The sequence below is a fragment of the Halichondria panicea genome, chromosome 3 (genome assembly GCF_963675165.1).
Source record: "Halichondria panicea chromosome 3, odHalPani1.1, whole genome shotgun sequence".
In the NCBI taxonomy this organism is placed as follows: Eukaryota; Metazoa; Porifera; class Demospongiae; order Suberitida; family Halichondriidae; genus Halichondria; species Halichondria panicea.
The window spans coordinates 3,030,218-3,048,770 of record NC_087379.1 but is presented as its reverse complement, the minus strand read 5'-3'; the positions used below and the strand labels follow the sequence as shown (position 1 = coordinate 3,048,770).

At 40.0% G+C, this 18,553-nt stretch overlaps 2 protein-coding genes across 4 annotated transcripts; both read left to right on the top strand.

Annotated features, from left to right (window-relative positions):
- The first annotated feature begins 19 nt into the window (after positions 1–19).
- LOC135332975 (uncharacterized) lies at positions 20–4,881 on the top strand. Of its 2 annotated transcripts, none has more exons than XM_064527917.1 (5): positions 20–250; positions 1,718–1,993; positions 2,375–2,438; positions 4,456–4,616; positions 4,740–4,881. In XM_064527917.1, the coding sequence occupies exons 1-4, from the start codon at positions 68–70 to the stop codon at positions 4,614–4,616; spliced, it is 684 nt and encodes a 227-aa protein (XP_064383987.1). In that variant the 5' UTR covers positions 20–67; the 3' UTR covers positions 4,740–4,881. The 2 variants fall into 2 exon arrangements, with proteins under 2 accessions (XP_064383987.1, XP_064383986.1); XM_064527916.1 differs by having other exon boundaries at positions 4,705–4,845.
- Positions 4,882–4,918: 37 nt separating this feature from the next.
- LOC135332964 (uncharacterized) lies at positions 4,919–10,864 on the top strand. Of its 2 annotated transcripts, XM_064527900.1 has the most exons (11): positions 4,919–5,060; positions 5,264–5,403; positions 6,013–6,226; positions 6,459–6,614; positions 6,829–6,906; positions 7,097–7,195; positions 7,334–7,411; positions 7,521–7,619; positions 9,450–9,552; positions 9,836–9,884; positions 10,185–10,864. In XM_064527900.1, the coding sequence occupies exons 1-11, from the start codon at positions 4,976–4,978 to the stop codon at positions 10,785–10,787; spliced, it is 1,704 nt and encodes a 567-aa protein (XP_064383970.1). In that variant the 5' UTR covers positions 4,919–4,975; the 3' UTR covers positions 10,788–10,864. The 2 variants fall into 2 exon arrangements, with proteins under 2 accessions (XP_064383970.1, XP_064383971.1); XM_064527901.1 differs by lacking the exon at positions 7,334–7,411.
- The last annotated feature ends 7,689 nt before the right edge of the window (positions 10,865–18,553 follow it).

Genomic DNA, 18,553 nt, shown 5'->3' with positions numbered 1-18,553 from the left:
TTTAGGCTAAGACTTAGCTCTTAGCTTAACCATCTTTACCAAACATGACTTTCTAAAACTCGATATCATGGCAATGTCTTTAGCTCAACAAAAGTACCCCAGGACCCCTCATCTACCATTCAGTCCTGGTGTTTCAGCTGATGACATAGTGCTAGTATCCTCCAAAGATACGGCTCTACCTATTCTGTCTCAAGAGACTGTTCTAACCGAGAAACTAGATGGAGGAAACTGTTCGATCTATAACGGAAAGGTGTGTGGCATGTTTTGTGATTGTCAGATAATGTATCCACCTTCACTGTAAGCCTACACAGTGACGTATGCATACAGCATACGAGGGTGTATGTGGCATCAGAGGAGGTCCGAGAGGCGCGGTGCAGCTCAAGCAATTAGCCTCTGATTACTCTCAGCAAAAACATACGACGTGGGCGGATAATTATTGTTCAATCAAAAGCTAATTGCCTGAGCTGCACCGCGCCTGTCGTACCTCCTCTGATGTGGCATGCATGTTATGTGATTGTCAGATAAGGCCACTGTTAGTTGCATACAGTAGACTCTCGTTAATCCGGTCACCCTTGGGACCATGCAGCTTGGCCGAAATAGTGACGTGGCTGTATCTCAGGAAATAGCCGCGGCTTAAAAACGACCTTACCTCGAATCTAATGACTAATTTTGCGGTTCTTGTCTCGAGGATAATGAAGGATAATGAATCATTTTGTTCTCTATTTAAGTGTAATCCAATTTTGTTTGCTAAACCACACCCAAAACATCATATCCGGCCGTAATACACGTATAAAATTACATTGAAAACCTTGTTTGGGAACAGCCAGCACTGGCCGGTAAACGGAATAGCGAGTGGCTGTACTTTAGAGTGAGTTTTGTACAGTAAACATATAGCTAGCATTCCGTGCCAAGCCAAATGGCCAGTATATCGAGGTGACCGTACTTCAGAGAGCCGGAATAGCGAGAGTCTACTGTACTTGTTTCAGATCAACCGCCCGCCTCAGTTTTTGCTCACCGCATCAATAAGTCATTATTGCTGATGTCAGCCATTATTGGAGATCAAAGTTCTTTTTTTGCTGACACTGCATTGTTTTACCATGTGCTGCTGCAATGTTGACAAGAGACATAAAATAGACAAAGAAAATGAGTGCAGTGAATTTTACGTAATAAGACCAAAAAGAGTCTGCTACCATAGCGCACACAGAGCACAGAGCACTGTACTGTAGAGGATCAGTGGTGTTCATCGGCCTTCCCGGGTGTATTCTGTAATAGCAGTCATCGAATAAAAAAACAGGATATGACATCATCAAATAATGAGATAATAAAGGTCTCCCTCCCTCATTAGAGCCAAGCTAGTATTTTCATCTGAAACAAGTATTCAACTAACAGTGGCCTAATGTATCCACCTTCACTGTAAGCCTACACAGTGATGTATGCACACAGCATACAATGGTGTGTGGCATGTTATGTGATAGTCAGATAATGTGTCCACCTTCACTGTAAGCCTACACAGTGATGTATGCACACAGCATACAGTGATTGCCCCCCACTATAAAGCCCTAGCTAGGGTCTAGCTGAGGTCTCACTTCCAAGTATTTAGGGTCCATCGTTCTAACCTGGTTTGATTCCCCGCATGGGATAATTAACCTTTATTCTTGCTGCTGCATATCAATAATTAATGTTGTGAGAGTCATACACATTTTATTTCTCCAAACAGGTGTATGCAAGGACAGTAACTAATGAGGTCAGTCACGCTTCATTCGGTCCTATCAAAGAGCTGGCCTCACAAATTAGCTACCTAATACCCGACAATGTGCAACTGTTTGGAGAGAACATGTTTGGTATACATTCCATCGAATATGACCAATTGACATCGTTTTTCTATCTGTTTGGTGTGCTGGAGAATCGTCGTGATTGGTGGTCGTGGGATCACATGACTGAGTTAGCCAATGAGATTGGAGTTCCCACTGTTCCTATGGTGACCAAACAACAGGTTAGTGGTATCATAGAGATAAAAAATTATTTTCCTTGGAAAAATATAACTTGTTTGCAGAATGGGTACTGGCCTTTCCTTACATTGTTATATACCAAGAGTTGAACTCTTGTATATACCTTAATTAAGGTGTTATATTTTCATAGGTAGATTTAAATTGTCTGCAGTTTCACTGTTTAACTCGTATTAAATTCTGCTCAAGTTGTGAAATCATAGCGTTTCTAATTACTCGCAAGTGGTTTTCATTGCATTTTCCAATTATCTGCGAGCAGAAATTAATACACGCGAAAATATGGTAGCAATTTTTCTGCCCTTCCCTCCCCTTCATATTTTGTTGGTTGGTTTGACATGTTGTTGTGTTCCACGCATCACTGATTACAGATGGTATCCATGGATGTCGCCCAGTCTGTGATAGCGAAGAAAATGAGCCACAAGTCACTATGTGGTGAGCCTTGATTAAATATCTCCAACCATCACTGTTTGCCCACTATACACACTCCCACACTCCCACACTTGCGAGGATCGCTTTACACTTTGATTATTCTCATTGCACGAATACCTATATTGAGGAGGGAGGCACCTAAGTGTACTTAGTAGCATGTAGGCAATAAATGGTATGGGCCAGTAGAAGTGTACTTAGTAGCATGTAGGCAATAAATGGTATGGGCCAGTAGTCTAGCTGGGAATGTTTGATTGTGCATTGGTAGCACTACCAAAAATATTTCTTTGTTGTTACAACCAGCAGGTGTTGTAATTAAGATTGGCAGCGCCTGTTTCGAGATGTTCAGCAGTTGTTTTAGACTGCTATTTTTCTGCAGGGAGAGACCATATCTAGGAACTCACTGTTTGCGCAGCTGAATTCTACAGTTATGTATGTGTGATATATCACACTGCCAAAATGTCACATGATATTAATAGACATTTGAAATCTTGTATGCACTATATTGTGCATTTCGTGTGAACTGACTTAAGTGACTTAAGTGGATTGGTTGGTTAGTAAGGAAGATTAAGGAAGATTTTTGAGAATCATTTCTTTGAATTGTAACAAAAAGAATATTTTTTCAAGCAAGTCCAGAAGCTCTCTCTCAGATTTGCAAGCACTGTCACAAAGCGCTTAGATGTCCAGGCTCAACTTCTCCTGAGTAGAAAAACCATCTCCTTGCATAATACACACTTGCCTAATAACGAGACCACATGGCTACTGCTCCTCAGTTACAAGCTTCCACTTCCATGTGGCTGACAGTGTTGTGAAGCAAAGATAAGATTAACATATTTATACCTCAAACACCACAGCTCTTTTTGTTGGTGCATGCTGTGATTGTGACCCCTTCTTTAATATCTCATCATCGTAAGTCACTGTGTTGTGCCTACAACAATAATTACTGCTCATGTATGCTACTGTAAACAAAAACAAAGAGTACGAGACCACGAAAACAGTTGCAATGTGAAACTTGCTAGGATTGTCATGCAAGGAATCACCAAAAGCATGGAAACAAGCAATCGGTACCGTCATTGCATTGTTAAATTGGCATAACAAAAAGTAAACGATGTCTGGAAATGTAGATAAGCATGTGCAACGTGTCACTTGTAAGTCATTTCGTGGTGACATGGTTAAAAATTAAAAGTGGATGACTTTGGGACGAATTGACATGGGACTCCCCCCATGCAGTTGATTGTTTCCCTGCATGGCCAAAATCCTACCAACTTTCATTTTGGTGGTCTAGTTTAGTTATACGTGGGAAGCTAGGTACAAGAGAAGACCTAAATGTCTGCATAATAACATGCACAACACTAGGGAGTAATTTTTCATTGGAATGTTTTTATAGTTCACATTACATAAGTAATGTGAACTGACAAACAAGAAACTCGTAGCACCAAGATCTATTTCCCACTCAAGAATCAACGCAGCTTCACTCGTGGGCACGTTGCTGCAGCCCTCGGGCCTACGTCACTGCTGAGGCAATATATCCAATGTGGCACTCGTAGGGGTTGGTAGATTATGCTCGAGATATACCATTCTTTTATGCTCAAGTAAACAGCCTATTATTCTTTTCAAATTGCCTATTATTCTTTTCAAATCGCCTATTATTCCCACATTATTCCTCCAAAGCACAACACAACATATAGACCCCATGTCGTCGCACAAGTAACATCAAACTATAAATAATTGCCACATGACTCTATCTATACACTATGATGTAGCCTCGATTCCAGGCCGATTAAAATACGTATTTTAATGCGGCCTGGAATCGAGGCTAACTATGATATAGAATGCCAAGGAAATAGTTAACCATGCACCAGTACTTCCAAATGTTTATATATACTATGTCTTGTACTGACATGTATTTCTGTAAAACCTGACTATTATTCTCATAATTGTTATAAAAATGCGCCTACTATGCTCAAAATTATGCTACATGTGTCACAACTATTAAAGGTGCTCTTGATCCTCCTATGCACAGGAACATGCACTCCTGAGGGGTTTGTTATTCGCACAGTTGCCGGTTTTCCCTTCGACCAGCTGGAAAACCATGTTGCCAAATATGTACGTGCTGGGCATGTGCAAACTGACGACTCATGGAGAAGAACTTGGAGGCAGGCAAAATTGAGACACCATACTTAAGTAATGATACCAACTTTTATACCATTCTGATATACCAGCTTGATTTTTAGTAGCATAAAAATAATGTATACCAATGGTTCATGTATAGTACGATGCGATTCGGACAATCTAGCCTCCTCCCAGGCTGAATTTGTTGATATAAAAGGCGGTGAGAATTCCCCTCCTAGCTGTGCTGGTGGCTGAAGATGCAGAAAGTGATTCTTTCCTACTAGCAAGTGAATTCCCGGGCAACATCAAACAGCTCCACCCCCCTGCTACCCCCACATGGACTAGACTGGACTGACTAGACTGCTTTTTACATTTGTACATGACTCATAGTCTCAAGTAGCTACTTGCAATTGATAAGTAGATGCAGCAAGATGAGAGCGTTGACTGTTTGCCTGTGGATACTGCACCTGTTGTTGAGTGGCACTACTGGTATACCTACTTGCACTTATGATGGAGGTAGGTCATGCATTGTCTGGCTGCCAGTACAGTATAATTAGTCTATCTAGATTGTGCAAATAATATTTAGCTAGCCTGCACTTGTGAGCTATTCGAAAATCATATCATATCAATGCAGCATAGTGTATATAATAGTAGAAAATTAAATTTTGATTGTGATAGCTTGAGTCAACTGCCTCACAATTTTATTATGATTGCTTCAGATTATGTGATGCCCTCTTCCGATGAAGTGCAGCTGCAAGTTGATTGCCATAGTAACCGGTCGGATGTGTACTGGACCGTTGAGGCTAATTCTGGAAGTGGGGAAATCCTCATTGATTATCAATGTTCTAACGATACACAGGTATATATACTCATCGGGTATGGTGTTGTAACCCGCTTTATGCTTGCATGCAGCTTTGTCAACAGCTAGTCCCTTCAGTATAATTTTATTAGAATATTACCAGTTATAAATTACCGTATTTACTTGATTAAACGCCCATGGTAAAAGCTTTGTCTTTGTCAATAAACGCCCATCTTCGCTCATGTATGGGCGTGGCACTGTGGGTGGAGCTGAACTAGTAAGTGGAAGCATGGCAGCATAGAATATATAGATACTTTTTTTATGATGGCTGAGAGAGATACCAACACAGAGGGAGAAACACCACTCCTATGACTTAAGATTTAAGCTGAGAGCTGTGGCAGCAGCCAAAAAGAGCATAATAACTGCTGCTGTGCAAGAGTTTGGAGTAGACATGACCAATAAACGCCCATTTCGAATAAGCGCCCCTTTACAGACTTCGATATGAAATAAACGCCCGGGCGTTTAATCAAGTACATACAGTATGTGTAATTTAGTACCCGCTTAGTTGTGAGTGTATAATTATGTCTTTGTATGCATGGATGTATCAAACGAGCAAGCATTTACACCTTTTGACACCACTTTATGTGCTTACTCAATCTTGTCTTTCAGTTGAGTTACACAACTCTCCGCTCCACAAGGTTAAAAAGGATCACTCTTGGTGGAAAAAATTACAAAATGTACGAATATGGGAATGTCACCCATCTGGTTTCCAATGCCGTACTGCAGGAGAACACAACACTTGTGTGTCATTATTTTGGGTGCTTTAAGGACGACGACTATTTCTACCCATTTGATGCTGTCAGTTGCACATTTGGCGAGGAAGGTGAGTTAAAATACAATAAACAAGCAGCAATTTTGAGCATGTGCACACAAGATTCTTAAGGCCAAACTTAACTAGTGCCTAAGTCAGCACCTTACTTCCTACACATTCCAATGTAGCCATTTGTAACCTATACATGTATATACATTTCACTTACACCAGTGAGTCAGTGACTGCATTTTGAGCCGTCGATTAGAATGACCGTTACAAATTTTTTAATTTCTCCCATTCACAGCTACTCCTATAGTGGGACTGTCCCCTACATCCACCACCCCAGCACCACCACTCTCTCTCCCCACGCCCTCAACCAGTGTTTCCTCTAGTGCAATGAATGCTGAGCTTGCAATAGATGCCACAGCTGTAACCAAACATACCTTTCAACTGTTGAGCAGTAAGTTCTATATGTGAAGCTTTCTCATAAGGAATTTTCATGAAATACTATATCCCCAGAAGGCATTTGTCTTGTAGGAAACGTGAATCAAACTTTATTGTTACTCACGGTGGTAGCCAATTTGTCTTGTTACATTTGTATTTCTACACACAATCTGTGGTCAGAACATAATTACTGTTCAGCGTTATACAGAATTCTTGTGTCGTTTCTGTAGCCCCTCCCCCGTCTCCATTAGCTACTACTACGTTTGTTACACCAGGCTCAAGCTCAGTGCATGGGCAGCCCAGAAAAGGTAATTTTTTGTTCTGTAGGTCCTCAATGTTATTCTTTCTAATTTATCGTAGTTCATGTCCTCTTGTAAACTGTTACATTGTATAGAATTGGTGATTTAACGACCAATTGCCTACCCCCTGTTCGACTATTTGGGTTAGAGTTATGCTAGGTGAAATGCATGGGACCAATTCATTAAACACATCTCACAGGTCATCCCAGCTCAACAACAGAGCAAACTTTGTCTGGCCAGTCTGTATCCAGATTCTTGGAAACTCCAGTGCCATACAACCCAGCAAACCTCAGTTCAGGTATATAAATAAACACTGTGTAGTACCAGGAGTCATGTACTCCTGGTAGTACTGACAGCATGTGTATTTTTACACACATTCTATTGGTCAGGATATTCAGTCCAAGCGTTATACGGGGTTCTTGTGTCGTTTCTGTAGCCCCTTCCCCGTCTCCATTAGCTACTACTACGTTAGTTGCACCAGGCTCAAGCTCAGTGCATGGGCAGCCCAGAAGATGTAATTTGTATAAGCATTGATGAATTAACGACCAATTTTCCTACCCCCTGTTCAACTATTTAGGTTAGAGTTATGCTAGGTCATTAAATGAAATTAATAAATCCCACAGATCATCCCAGCTCAACAACAGAGCAAACTTTGTCTGGCCAGTCTGTATCCAAATTCTTGGAAACTCCAGTGCCATACAACCCAGCAAACCTCAGTTCAGGTATATAATGTGTACAGTACAGTAGAACCTCGCTAATCCAAATAGAGCGGGACCAGACCCTATTCGAATACATGAAATTTCCGGATTGACAGATGTCATTAATTGGTTATGAATATCATTAACGAATACACTTTTGTACATGTATTATGATATTACTGTGGCCAGAAGGGAAGCTGCTAGCTAGAATAGTCTTTATCTCAACTTTCTCTCCAATACAGTGAGTCTTGTGAGCTCTCTCTTCGTTTCTTTGCAGTGGCCATTGTCTTGATGTTTATCAATAAAATTATTGCTGATTCAGCTAAGCAATTTACATTGCGCATGCGCAGTACTCTATTCTACTGACAGCCCCTCCTCTTTTTCAGTTTGCCATTTTGTCCGGATTTGTGAGGTTTCGGATTAAAGGGGTCCGGATTAGCGAGGTTCTACTGTAGTACTGACATGAGTTCCTGGTAATCTGATGTGGTATGTATGCCTTGTTACTGTGTACACCTGAAGTGGGAGCAGATACTGGTGTATGTGTGGTATGTCCTATGGGATCATGTGTCATTTGAGAATTTAATGGCACTTAACACCATACATATATGGCAATCGTTAATTTAAAAAGAAATTTAAGCACTATCCCAGTGAGGATTATAACAGTTTCGTCATCGGTTTTGACCGATCAAATGACTTTAAGGACAGGCCCACCATCAGCTTGAGCAGACACTATTGACTGACAAAATATGCTGAGCAGGCAAGATAATCTAGATCTAAAGAGCATGCGCACTGTATAGAATAGAAATTAATCGCCACGTGTATTAGTATACAGTATGACTACTGGTTTGAAGCATGAGTGTACCTTCAGGCAGTGGCAGTCTCAGATCTCTTTGAAGTGAATGTTGAAGGGACCTGAACTACAATATTTTTGTGCAGAAAATCGATCAGCAACACACCTCGATAGTAAAGTACAGAGCTAGAAATTGTAATCAACATTAATTGTTCAGACCTAAACGTCATGGCATTTTATACTGTTGTACTTTTCGAGATAGCATGCTGACCTAACATATGAATTCAATGACTTCTCGTTTTGCAGCATGGTCTGAAAAAAATTGCAATCCTCTGCTACAGTAGAAACTGGATTATTAGCGCTAATATACTCGATTATAAGCCTATCTTTATTTTAAGCGCATGCTCAACTGCAGGTTTTTGTACTTAAAGCAGTTTTCCAATTATGCAAAGGATATTAGTGACATTTATTCAGCTCATTTTGTTTATCGATGAGCTAGCTAGCTTGTATACAGTGCATGGTAGCTATATATAGCTGGTGATATCCATCTGGAAGGACTCAGGGCATGCTGTTACCTTGTCTGATCATGCTGAGAGAATGAATGTGTGTGTGTGTGTGTGTGTGTGTGTGTGCCCCTGTGTGTGCGTGTGTGTGTGCCCCTGTGTGTGCGTGTGTGTGTGCCCCTGTGTGTGTGTGTGTGTGCGTGTGTGTGTGTGTGAATGGAGACTTAAATGAAGTGAACTTGGATCCTGATCAAATGAACGAAAAATGAACTGTAACACGTACATAATTAGTATGATACAGATCCAGTCCGAGTTGCTTTGTTTGCCGAGCTTGTTCACTTTCTATAGCTAGCTTACGAGTCATCCCTCGTCACAGAGACATCCGGTTACTGGGTGGGGCTCAAAAATGGCTGCATTAATAGGCGCATTCTCGAATAATTATAAATGTATAGAGCTCTGCTATTGAGCGCATGTGCTAATTAATAGTCCAGTTTCTACGGTATTATTATAGTGATGCACATGTTTTGCAGGAACCTCACTATGTGATTTTTTCTTACGCAGATATACTGATGAAGGTGTGGGTGGCAGTGGTGTGCGTGGCTCTAGCCTTCGTGATCATTGGAGGTGTCTTGATACTCATAGTGATCAGGAAATACTACTTGAGGTATGTCACTGTAACAGTTACAGTTAATTATTATAATTATCCAAGCTTCCAGGAATTCTTCTACAACTCAATTAGTACAGTAAATATTATTGTTTACTGTTTTGTTACAATGCACTTGTTTCCCACCTTCGCATTAGTGTTAGATACACTGCGGTATTTGCACATAGCACACACACACACACACACACACACACACCCTCCTCACCCCTGCTTCCAATTACGATTTCAGTTGTGTAGAAACGGTGATTTGCAACAAAAAATTATTGACTGCTATTTTACCCAGGCTCTACAGAGAGTATCACTATCCACTCAAAGTCATTCCTGGCTTAAATGTAAGTGAAAATATTCGTGAGGATTAGATCATACGTACCGGGTAATTTAAGTCTCTCTAACTCACAGAATTCCTGGAATAGTCGGGGAATGTGCTGTTGGTATATGATATTGGGTAGCAGATACCGTATCTAGTTAACATGAGGATTATTCGACCCCAGTGATTGCCACCATTGGTGCCATTGTTGAAGTACTGGTCTTACTATCAGAGGCTTAAGTTACATTTTTAAGACAGAGGGCTAACCTCAAAAATCCCTCACCTTAAAAACTTACAACTGCAACTGTGCAATCTCCTTCTACAGGATGACCACAAGATTGACCTTGATTTCTCCCCTGTGATGGTACTGGACCACCCCCAACTATCGCGCTCTCCGTCAGCCTACTCCACATTCACAATACTGGACAAATTTGGCCAATCTCCACCTGAAACCCCAAAAGCCGTATCCATGACATCATTGCAAAGACAATACCTCTATGATATGACAAATTCTCTGGAGCTCGAGTTACCTGGGCAGGAATTTAAGAACACGTTTCCGAGATATGGTTCACTGCACTTTGCTTGTTTGGACGGTAGAGATTATGTACAGCTGTACCCGAACGATGCGAGTGGGTTTAGTGGCTCAGATATGCACTCGTATTTCTCTGTATCTCAACTGGCAGATCAAGAGGGTATAACACAAGATGAGCTAAATATCGAAGATTCTTCTGTAGTGAACAAATTGAATGTGCAAGAGAATAATCATATTAATGTGATAGATCTTGAGTTTTCATCAAATGACCGAGACAATTTAAGCTCATTTTGTCCACTTGCAGAGGTTGCTGTCAGTTTGTCATCGATTGAAGACCATCACACGGATGCAACCATGCATGACTGTGAAACTCAATGTACTATGCCTGATAGATAGCTTATGTATATGATGGACACTAATTTTAATGTCAACATTCTTGGGTTACCCCATATATATACCATTTTGGAGCTTTATTATGCCGAGAGGTGTAGCCGCACTATAGCCATAGTTTGCGAAATTTTTGCTCAAACAATTATAATTATTTTGCAATTGTTTGGCTGATTTTGGCAAACCATGTAGATCGATGGGCAGACGTTCTAGGTGAGATAAAAGATAGATATTGTATATACTGCATGCATGTGCCATTGATGTCGTCCTGTAATGAGCTATACTATAATTAGATCTATTATTAGATCTATATTACAGCTCTTATATTATAAGAGCTGTATATAGATCTATATTTTTTGCAGGCTTCTGGCTATTATGGTATAAGACTTATAGACTGGCGGCGACAGCCCTCGTGTACCGCGAGGGACTGGCAAACTGTCTATCAGTCACTCGTCTCAGCTGCAACGAGCATTGCAGCCTATCAGATTGCTCAACGTCATATTAGCCCTGTAATTGTAACCGCACTTACACTTCAGGGGATTCAGTGCATTCCATAGTAGCTGAATCTCATAGCAAAATTTAACCACATTATCTATAACGATATTCATGTTTAGTAGTGTCATACGATCTATTACACTTCCGCTGAGACGAGTGACTGATAGGCAGTTTGCCAGTCGCTCGCGCTACACGCTCGGGCGGCTGTCACCGCCAGTCTATAAGACTTATACCATAATAGCCAGAAGCCTGCATGAATACCATAATAGCCAGAAGCCTGCATGATTCAGAATAATTTCTCAAAATTAATGTTTACACAGCTCAGTAACCGGTCATCCATGTTACACGAGTCATTGACCCAGGCCGCTATAAAAGCATACTATACTGCAATGTTCCGATAGGAAACCTAGCTAAGATAGGTATATAGGCTATATATAATACGTTCTCTTGGATTTTTACTCGTGGATTTGCGAGTTATGGCTACTTTTACTCGCAGTGAAGGCTGTTGCAATCTTCAATCTCAGCATCATAAAGTTCTCATCTAGAATTACAAGCGGCAATAATTTTGATGTTAGATTCTATAAAAGCATGCAATGTCCAATAGAAAATGTGTACAGCTATATATATATGATAGCTATAAGACTTCTATAGCTACATGTATAGGCTTCCACATATATATCCTACATAATATCGCATGCTTTTATATCAACACAGTAACTAAGTAGACATAAAATTAAGACTATATAAACTACCGTATATGAATTATATGTAACTCGAAAATTTGGCTGGTGGTGAATGAGCCATTTAACAGACTTGGTGTTTTTTAACCTGGCATGGCTACTATACAGCAATGACAATGTGTCCACTGGAAAACTTATAATTTGGCGGTTTTTAATTCGCTAACTGAATCGCCAAATATGCTAAATTATCAGGATGTTGGATCTGCAACTGCTTGTTAAAGTTGCTAGCTATAATATGTACTTTAGACTGAGTGGGCAGATCAAAGCAATCCAGTGCTCTGTACCGTATATGGCATGTTGCATTGCAACCATAGCAACCATATATTGCACTGGCATGTTGCACTGTGTGTAAATGCAGTGGATGAAAATCTGATTTTAGACTTATCCTCCACCCCTCCAGGCCTCAACCCTTTGGTCCCTTTTATAGGCTACTACTAGTTGTGGGAAGAAAACCTAGAATTTACTAATCAATACAAATTCTAAGTTAACCAATCAGAAGAGTTTGACGTCATTGGGCACAAGTTAGTTATTGCAGGTGCCCTTGTGTAACATGCCATAGATTGCACTGGATGACATGGCCGCAGGCCCCGAGGGCATTATGTTGCTCCAGTGAAATATATGGCATATTTGCACTCGTGCTGGGCAATAGCTAATACATACTACATGCTGGTTAATTTACTTGCTTCCCTACACAGATTCAACTGTATGAGCAAACGATAAGAATGGCTGTAAATCCACAAGCTTTCAATCAATTCACCCTGAGACAAGTTCACATCACTGAGAATGAGTTGGGACATGGTTCCTACGCTGTTGTCATGGAGCTAGAGTATCGAGGACTGAAATGTGCTGGCAAGAAGCTTTACCGAGTTCTCTACGAGACTGGAATCGGGCATGCAGCATGAAGGTATCTGGAGGAGTGTCACCTGCTCAGTCAAACTAGGCACCCCAACATTGTCCAGTTTCTGGGAGTTTGTTTTGAGGAAGCCTCTCAATTCCCAATCTTAGCCATGGAGTTCCTCCCCACGAATTTAACCAGTTGTCTCGAGCGCAACAGTATTCTCCTCAATGTTCTCCGTCCTCCATGATGTTTCACTGGGCCTGGCATACTTCCATGGCCAAATGCCAGTTATTGTGCACAGAGACCTCTCGGCCAACAATGTTCTCTTGTCCACTAACCTGATGGCCAGATATCTGATCTGGGGGTTGGTCGAATCTTGAACCTCACCCCCTTCAAGTGAGTCAAATGACGGAGACCCCTGGCACCCCAGCATACATGCCCCCCGAAGTGATGGTTGCCGACCCCCACTACTGCACCAGTGTGGATGTATTCTCCTTTGGGGTCATGATGATTCACACCTTCACAGCAGAGTGGCCACTACCGAAAGTTGGCCAGACATGAATCGATCCTGCTAACCCCAATGGTCTGATACTAGTGACAGAAGCTGAACGACGTGAAGAGTTTCTTCGAAGGATCACCCCAGAAAACCCTCTGATGGATCTCATCATGCGCTGTCTCAGCAACAACCCCAAGCAAAGACCTACAGCAGCGGAGATAGTCAGTCAGATGGGTGGTGTGGTACTTGAACACCCTCCCTCCTTTGAGAACAGGGTGGAAATGCTAAGTTCCCTACTGACGGAGAAGAGAGAACTTGAGGAAGAGGTTGTAAGGAAGGACTCGGCAATCGAGGAGAAAGCAGGAGACATCAAGGCACTGGCGGAGGAGAAAAGACGATAAGAGTAAGAAAGTGAAAATACTGTCGAGCGTTTGCAATTGGTACACTTTGTTAAAATTAATCAACTAGTAACTGAACATAGTGTGGAGATAGAGGATTTCTGAGTGGAATTGTAGCACAAGGAATTATTAATTGGCTATCACATGCAAGTGGTGCACTGGTGAATTCTAAGGATACTACCATCGATAAGTTAGAAATTCGATGTAAACAACTCACTGAAGAGATGAAGCAACAATTTGCCCACACTCAAAAACAATCTTACATCTAAAGCTATGCGAATAGCTCAATTGGAAACAAATGTTGCCAATCTTGTTGCACAAGTGGAACAGGAGCAAGCTTGTTTAGCTGACAAAAATGTCACAAAGATTCGATCAATGCCTCCAAGGACCTACGATTCACCACTATTCAGAGTTTGAATGAGTAACTCACGAAAACCAGAGACTACCTGACCAGCAAACCACAGGTGAGCTCATCACACATAATTATGTTACAGCTATATCCTTATATAAAAGTGCCAAGGTGCTGCCTCCAGGAACAGCATGGCCTCGAGGCTTGTACAGTATGCTAATCACCACTCCAACATAAGCTCTAAACTGAGTTTCTAGTTCTATTCGTGTGCCACTATCCGGATACCCATGATTATAATTGTGGGGACAAAAACGTTAACCATGCATGTAACACTTACATTTTGATTGAATAAACAAAAAGGCAGGAGAAGGCATTTGTTAAAAATCCATGGAAGTTTGCAAAATCTGCTTGCTCAGATGATTCTGCAAATAATTATAACTCTATCTTTTTAAGAATCAAAAGCATTTAATCCTTTTTCAAATTCATTTTCAAGCAGTCATTGTACTTACCAATCTCTTCCCTCTTGTGTTTATGATTGCATGCTTGCACCTACTGTTGTTGAGGATTTTGATGAGTGACCTGTTACACCGTTTGCAATCAAGTCAATTTTGAAGAAATTTTCTTCCACTTTATCACCTGGCGAGGATGGTATTTCTTATGCAATGCTAAAACAACTACCATTTTAATTGTCATTACTTTTTATATTTTATTCTCAAAAATATTACTAGATACTAATGAAGCTCCACTAATCTGGTGTTTTGGTAAAATAATTCTTATTCACAAGAAAAGTGATAAGACCAATTGCTTTAACAAGTGTAGTGGGTAAGCCTTTCATAAGATCTTAGCTTATCGTATGGAAAAATTCTGCTTAGCTAATGCAATCGTTGACTCCTCGATACAAAAGGATTTTTAAGAGGAATAAATGGCACCATGGAGCATATGTTTACATTAACATCGATTGTAGAACATGCTAAATCAAATGGTTTGCCACTTAGCACCTCATTTTTAAATGCCTTTGATTCAGTTGCTCACAATCTAATTGCAGACATTTTACAACATCAAAATTCCATCAGCAGTTAGATGTTACATAAGGAATGCGTATAGTCAACTAAATGCATTCGTTAGTACAAAAGCGTGGTTCAACACAATTATTTCCTTTCTCTCGAGGGGTATTTCAAGGAGACACCATGTCCCCAATCATTTTTCTGTTGTCATTCAATCCAATCATTCAACTAGCTAATAATCTTTAGTGCCCTGGTTTCTTTTTTATGATCCCAATTGCTGATACAGAACATCTCCCTAGTCCAGGTACATCAATTATGTGGAATGGAATGAGGATGATTCTGAGGAGAAACCTCGTTGGTACAAGTGTACGGTGTCTTCATACAATTCTACTCGGATGCGCAATCAGAATCAATTGATCTAAGATCTATCAATTGGGTGTACGCCAAAAAGTCATCAAAAACATTTTTTACAAAATCTACTAAACCTTCACAAATAAAACAACAAAATAGCACTCATTCTAACAAGTATTACAATACCTCTTCAGAACATAAGGTGAAAGGTTTTGCTGATGATTTGATATCATTACATCAACCGTCCAAGATAATAGAATAGCACTTTCTAGAATAATTGATGATTGTTGCTCTGACTTGGACCTCCATCTATGGCTGGACAGTGCATATCATTATCATTTACAGGAAAGAAGTTTGACAAAAATTACATATTAAGTTAATTAAATCAAGGACTCACAACAAATGCATCAAAAATCCAGCTAAGTTTCTAGGTATAGAATAATTAGCACTGATCGACCTCTAATCTTCCTTCATCCAATATCCTCTTAAAAGTAAAAATAGCTTTAAGTAATTTGAATAAACGTCCAATCAGAGGAGAATATAAACTTTGGATTTACCAACATTATATTGCTCCCTCAATCAATTTCCATCTTGCAATATATGCATTATCTTAGAAGACCAAGCAATAAAAAAAAAGAAGCTAAAACTATACCTAGAAATGCAACAAGAGCAATACTCTATCACCCGCATGTGTTAAACTGCCACCATGCAGATGAGCTTTATGTATACAAAAGCATCCTTAAATTACCTAGTTGCCATTGAAGGTTCATGTGATCGTACGATTAAGGAACTGGCTCCCCTGTTAGATTCTCCAGCAATTAGAAATAATATTGGAATTCCTAAGCTTAGTTTTGACATTATTAAGGATGAGAGACACATAGTGTCAACTATTCCATCTCTAAAACGTCACTGCAAGAAGAGCATTACAGATTTGAAAGCTAAACACATTGGAATCATCACCTCCAAACACTAACAGTCCAAAACAAGCCTCCAAACACTAACAGTCCAAAACAAGTTTTTGAACATTACATCATGATTGAAAATGTTTGGTCAAAATTAATGAGAATGGGCCTACCTCAAGGTCAACTATCTTTCCTCTTGAAGGCGGGTTCTGACACTCTTCCTACAGCTATGAACTTAAGAAGGATGAAAATTCAGTGTGATAGTAGGTGTCAACTATGTCAAAATCCAAGACCTACAACAGCTCACATACTAAGTAGTTGCACAAGCACTCAACCAAGGTATAGATATACACGTGGAGACATGGTTCAGTTTTGAAGAGCTTGTATAGTCAACTAAAAAGTCTTTTGGTACCATCAGCAATTATGTATGCTGATATACCTGGTCTTAGATTTTATGATTCACCTCAAGCTACAATTAATACCATCCTCAATAATCGTCACTCCTTTAAGACCAGACTTATAGTTATAGTATCAGATGCAAATAAAACTATTCAAGTCAGTTAGAGCTAACAGTTCCAAACAATACACCAGATGATATAAAACAGGCTAGAGAAAGAAAACAGAGCAAATCAGAGTACCTATAAGTCTCTTTGAAGATATTTTAAATAGTGGTTAGTCAGTAATCGCCCTACAATACTGGTTCACTATAGGTCACTACCAACTAGAAACAATTAATGCAATAAAAACAATTATACAAGCGGTGATCACGAATACTAATAGATCAGCAACTTCTAAAGGTAGAGAAATTTTGCTAGCTGCTGGTAAAACTGCAATGTTATGCTCAAGATCAATATTTTTAGCTCATAAACGTTTACTGGAATGAACACAAACAATTATTATAATAAACTAATTACTTGTAACTATTTTACACACATGTAATTATAATTATATAAATCAAGTTACTATCTTATTAATTTTTGTTTTAGACCTTGCCATGTCTTGAACATTCATTGCAAAACCATTTTGTTATGATTTTGTATGTTTTAAGCGCATGAGTCCTAGGTACATTTATTTATCTATTGATAGACAGTACTTTAATTATTTTTGTAACACTGATGATATAATTATTTCAACAAAAGATATTTTCCCCTACATGTAAGCGTCTAGTACAACCACAAATTAGGTACGGTACTACATGTAAGCCTCCGCGCGCTACAGTTCACAGTACTACGTTATAGATAGTACATGGGCAGAGGTATCTATGTGTTATAGTGTCCCAATCACGAGGGCTTTGCCCGAGGGATGAGGGACACTATAACCATAGATACCGAATGCACATGTGCTAACTGATTTAGATCCCACTTTTCATTGGCTGCCTCAGGCAAGAAGTGTATCTATAAAAGCAGCAAGCCTTAGCAACAGCTTTATTTTTGAAAATGTCCTGTTTTGACAAGCTAGATGATTTCTGCTTCTCTGCTAAAAAACCTTTGCATTGGCCTTGCTTCAACATTGGAATGGACAACTTGTGACTCCACCTTGTGCAGGAAGCACTCTGCAACAAATGAGCCCAGCCTCCTCTTTTCTCTGCACTCAAGCCCCACCCCCAGCTCAAGCTTCTCAGTAAACTGTTCTGATATGTACGGCTAGCTAGCAAGGAACAGCTTGCAGCAATGCTACAGTGCACTATCGTTCACAGGAGTCTACTGTTTGAAACATGGCTGCAGGATAGAAACAGAAGTCAGGAGGACGAAGTTGACAAAATAATACTACAAGTTGAAGACATGCTTTCATGCTTGTGACAATGGACCCAGAACTGTTATAATCATTGGCTCTTAGTGTTCCTCATAGAGACAAGAAAAGATACTGGTGAACCTTACCATCAACCCAGCAAACGCTATAGAAACTGGTAGTGAAAAAACTGAACAGCCATAGCTAATTATCATGCAGCTAGCTACAGCTTTATTATCATTTTTGTGCATTCAAAAAAATTATACTTGTACTTTATACCCTCAAGCTTATAATTCCCTGGGAAACTATGAGATTATGGCTCATAATTCCCTGCTAAACACACACAAGTGGGATCTAAAGGAAGTTCAAACATCCCCTTGTCACTACTAATGATGTAATGCTATGCTAAAAATAGTCTCAGAACTCGAGGACTAAACCAGATTTTTCCGGTAATAAACCGCCCATATATAAGAG

Coding starts and splice junctions, on each gene's coding strand:
- LOC135332975 (XM_064527917.1), top strand. CDS start 68: ATGGCAATGTCTTTAGCTCAACAAAAGTACCCCAGGACCCCTCATCTA. Junction 251..1,717: donor GTTCGATCTATAACGGAAAG/GTGTGTGGCATG, acceptor TTCTCCAAACAG/GTGTATGCAAGGACAGTAAC. Junction 2,439..4,455: donor GAGCCACAAGTCACTATGTG/GTGAGCCTTGAT, acceptor TCCTATGCACAG/GAACATGCACTCCTGAGGGG.
- LOC135332964 (XM_064527900.1), top strand. CDS start 4,976: ATGAGAGCGTTGACTGTTTGCCTGTGGATACTGCACCTGTTGTTGAGT. Junction 7,196..7,333: donor CCCAGCAAACCTCAGTTCAG/GTATATAAATAA, acceptor TCGTTTCTGTAG/CCCCTTCCCCGTCTCCATTA. Junction 9,885..10,184: donor AAGTCATTCCTGGCTTAAAT/GTAAGTGAAAAT, acceptor CTCCTTCTACAG/GATGACCACAAGATTGACCT.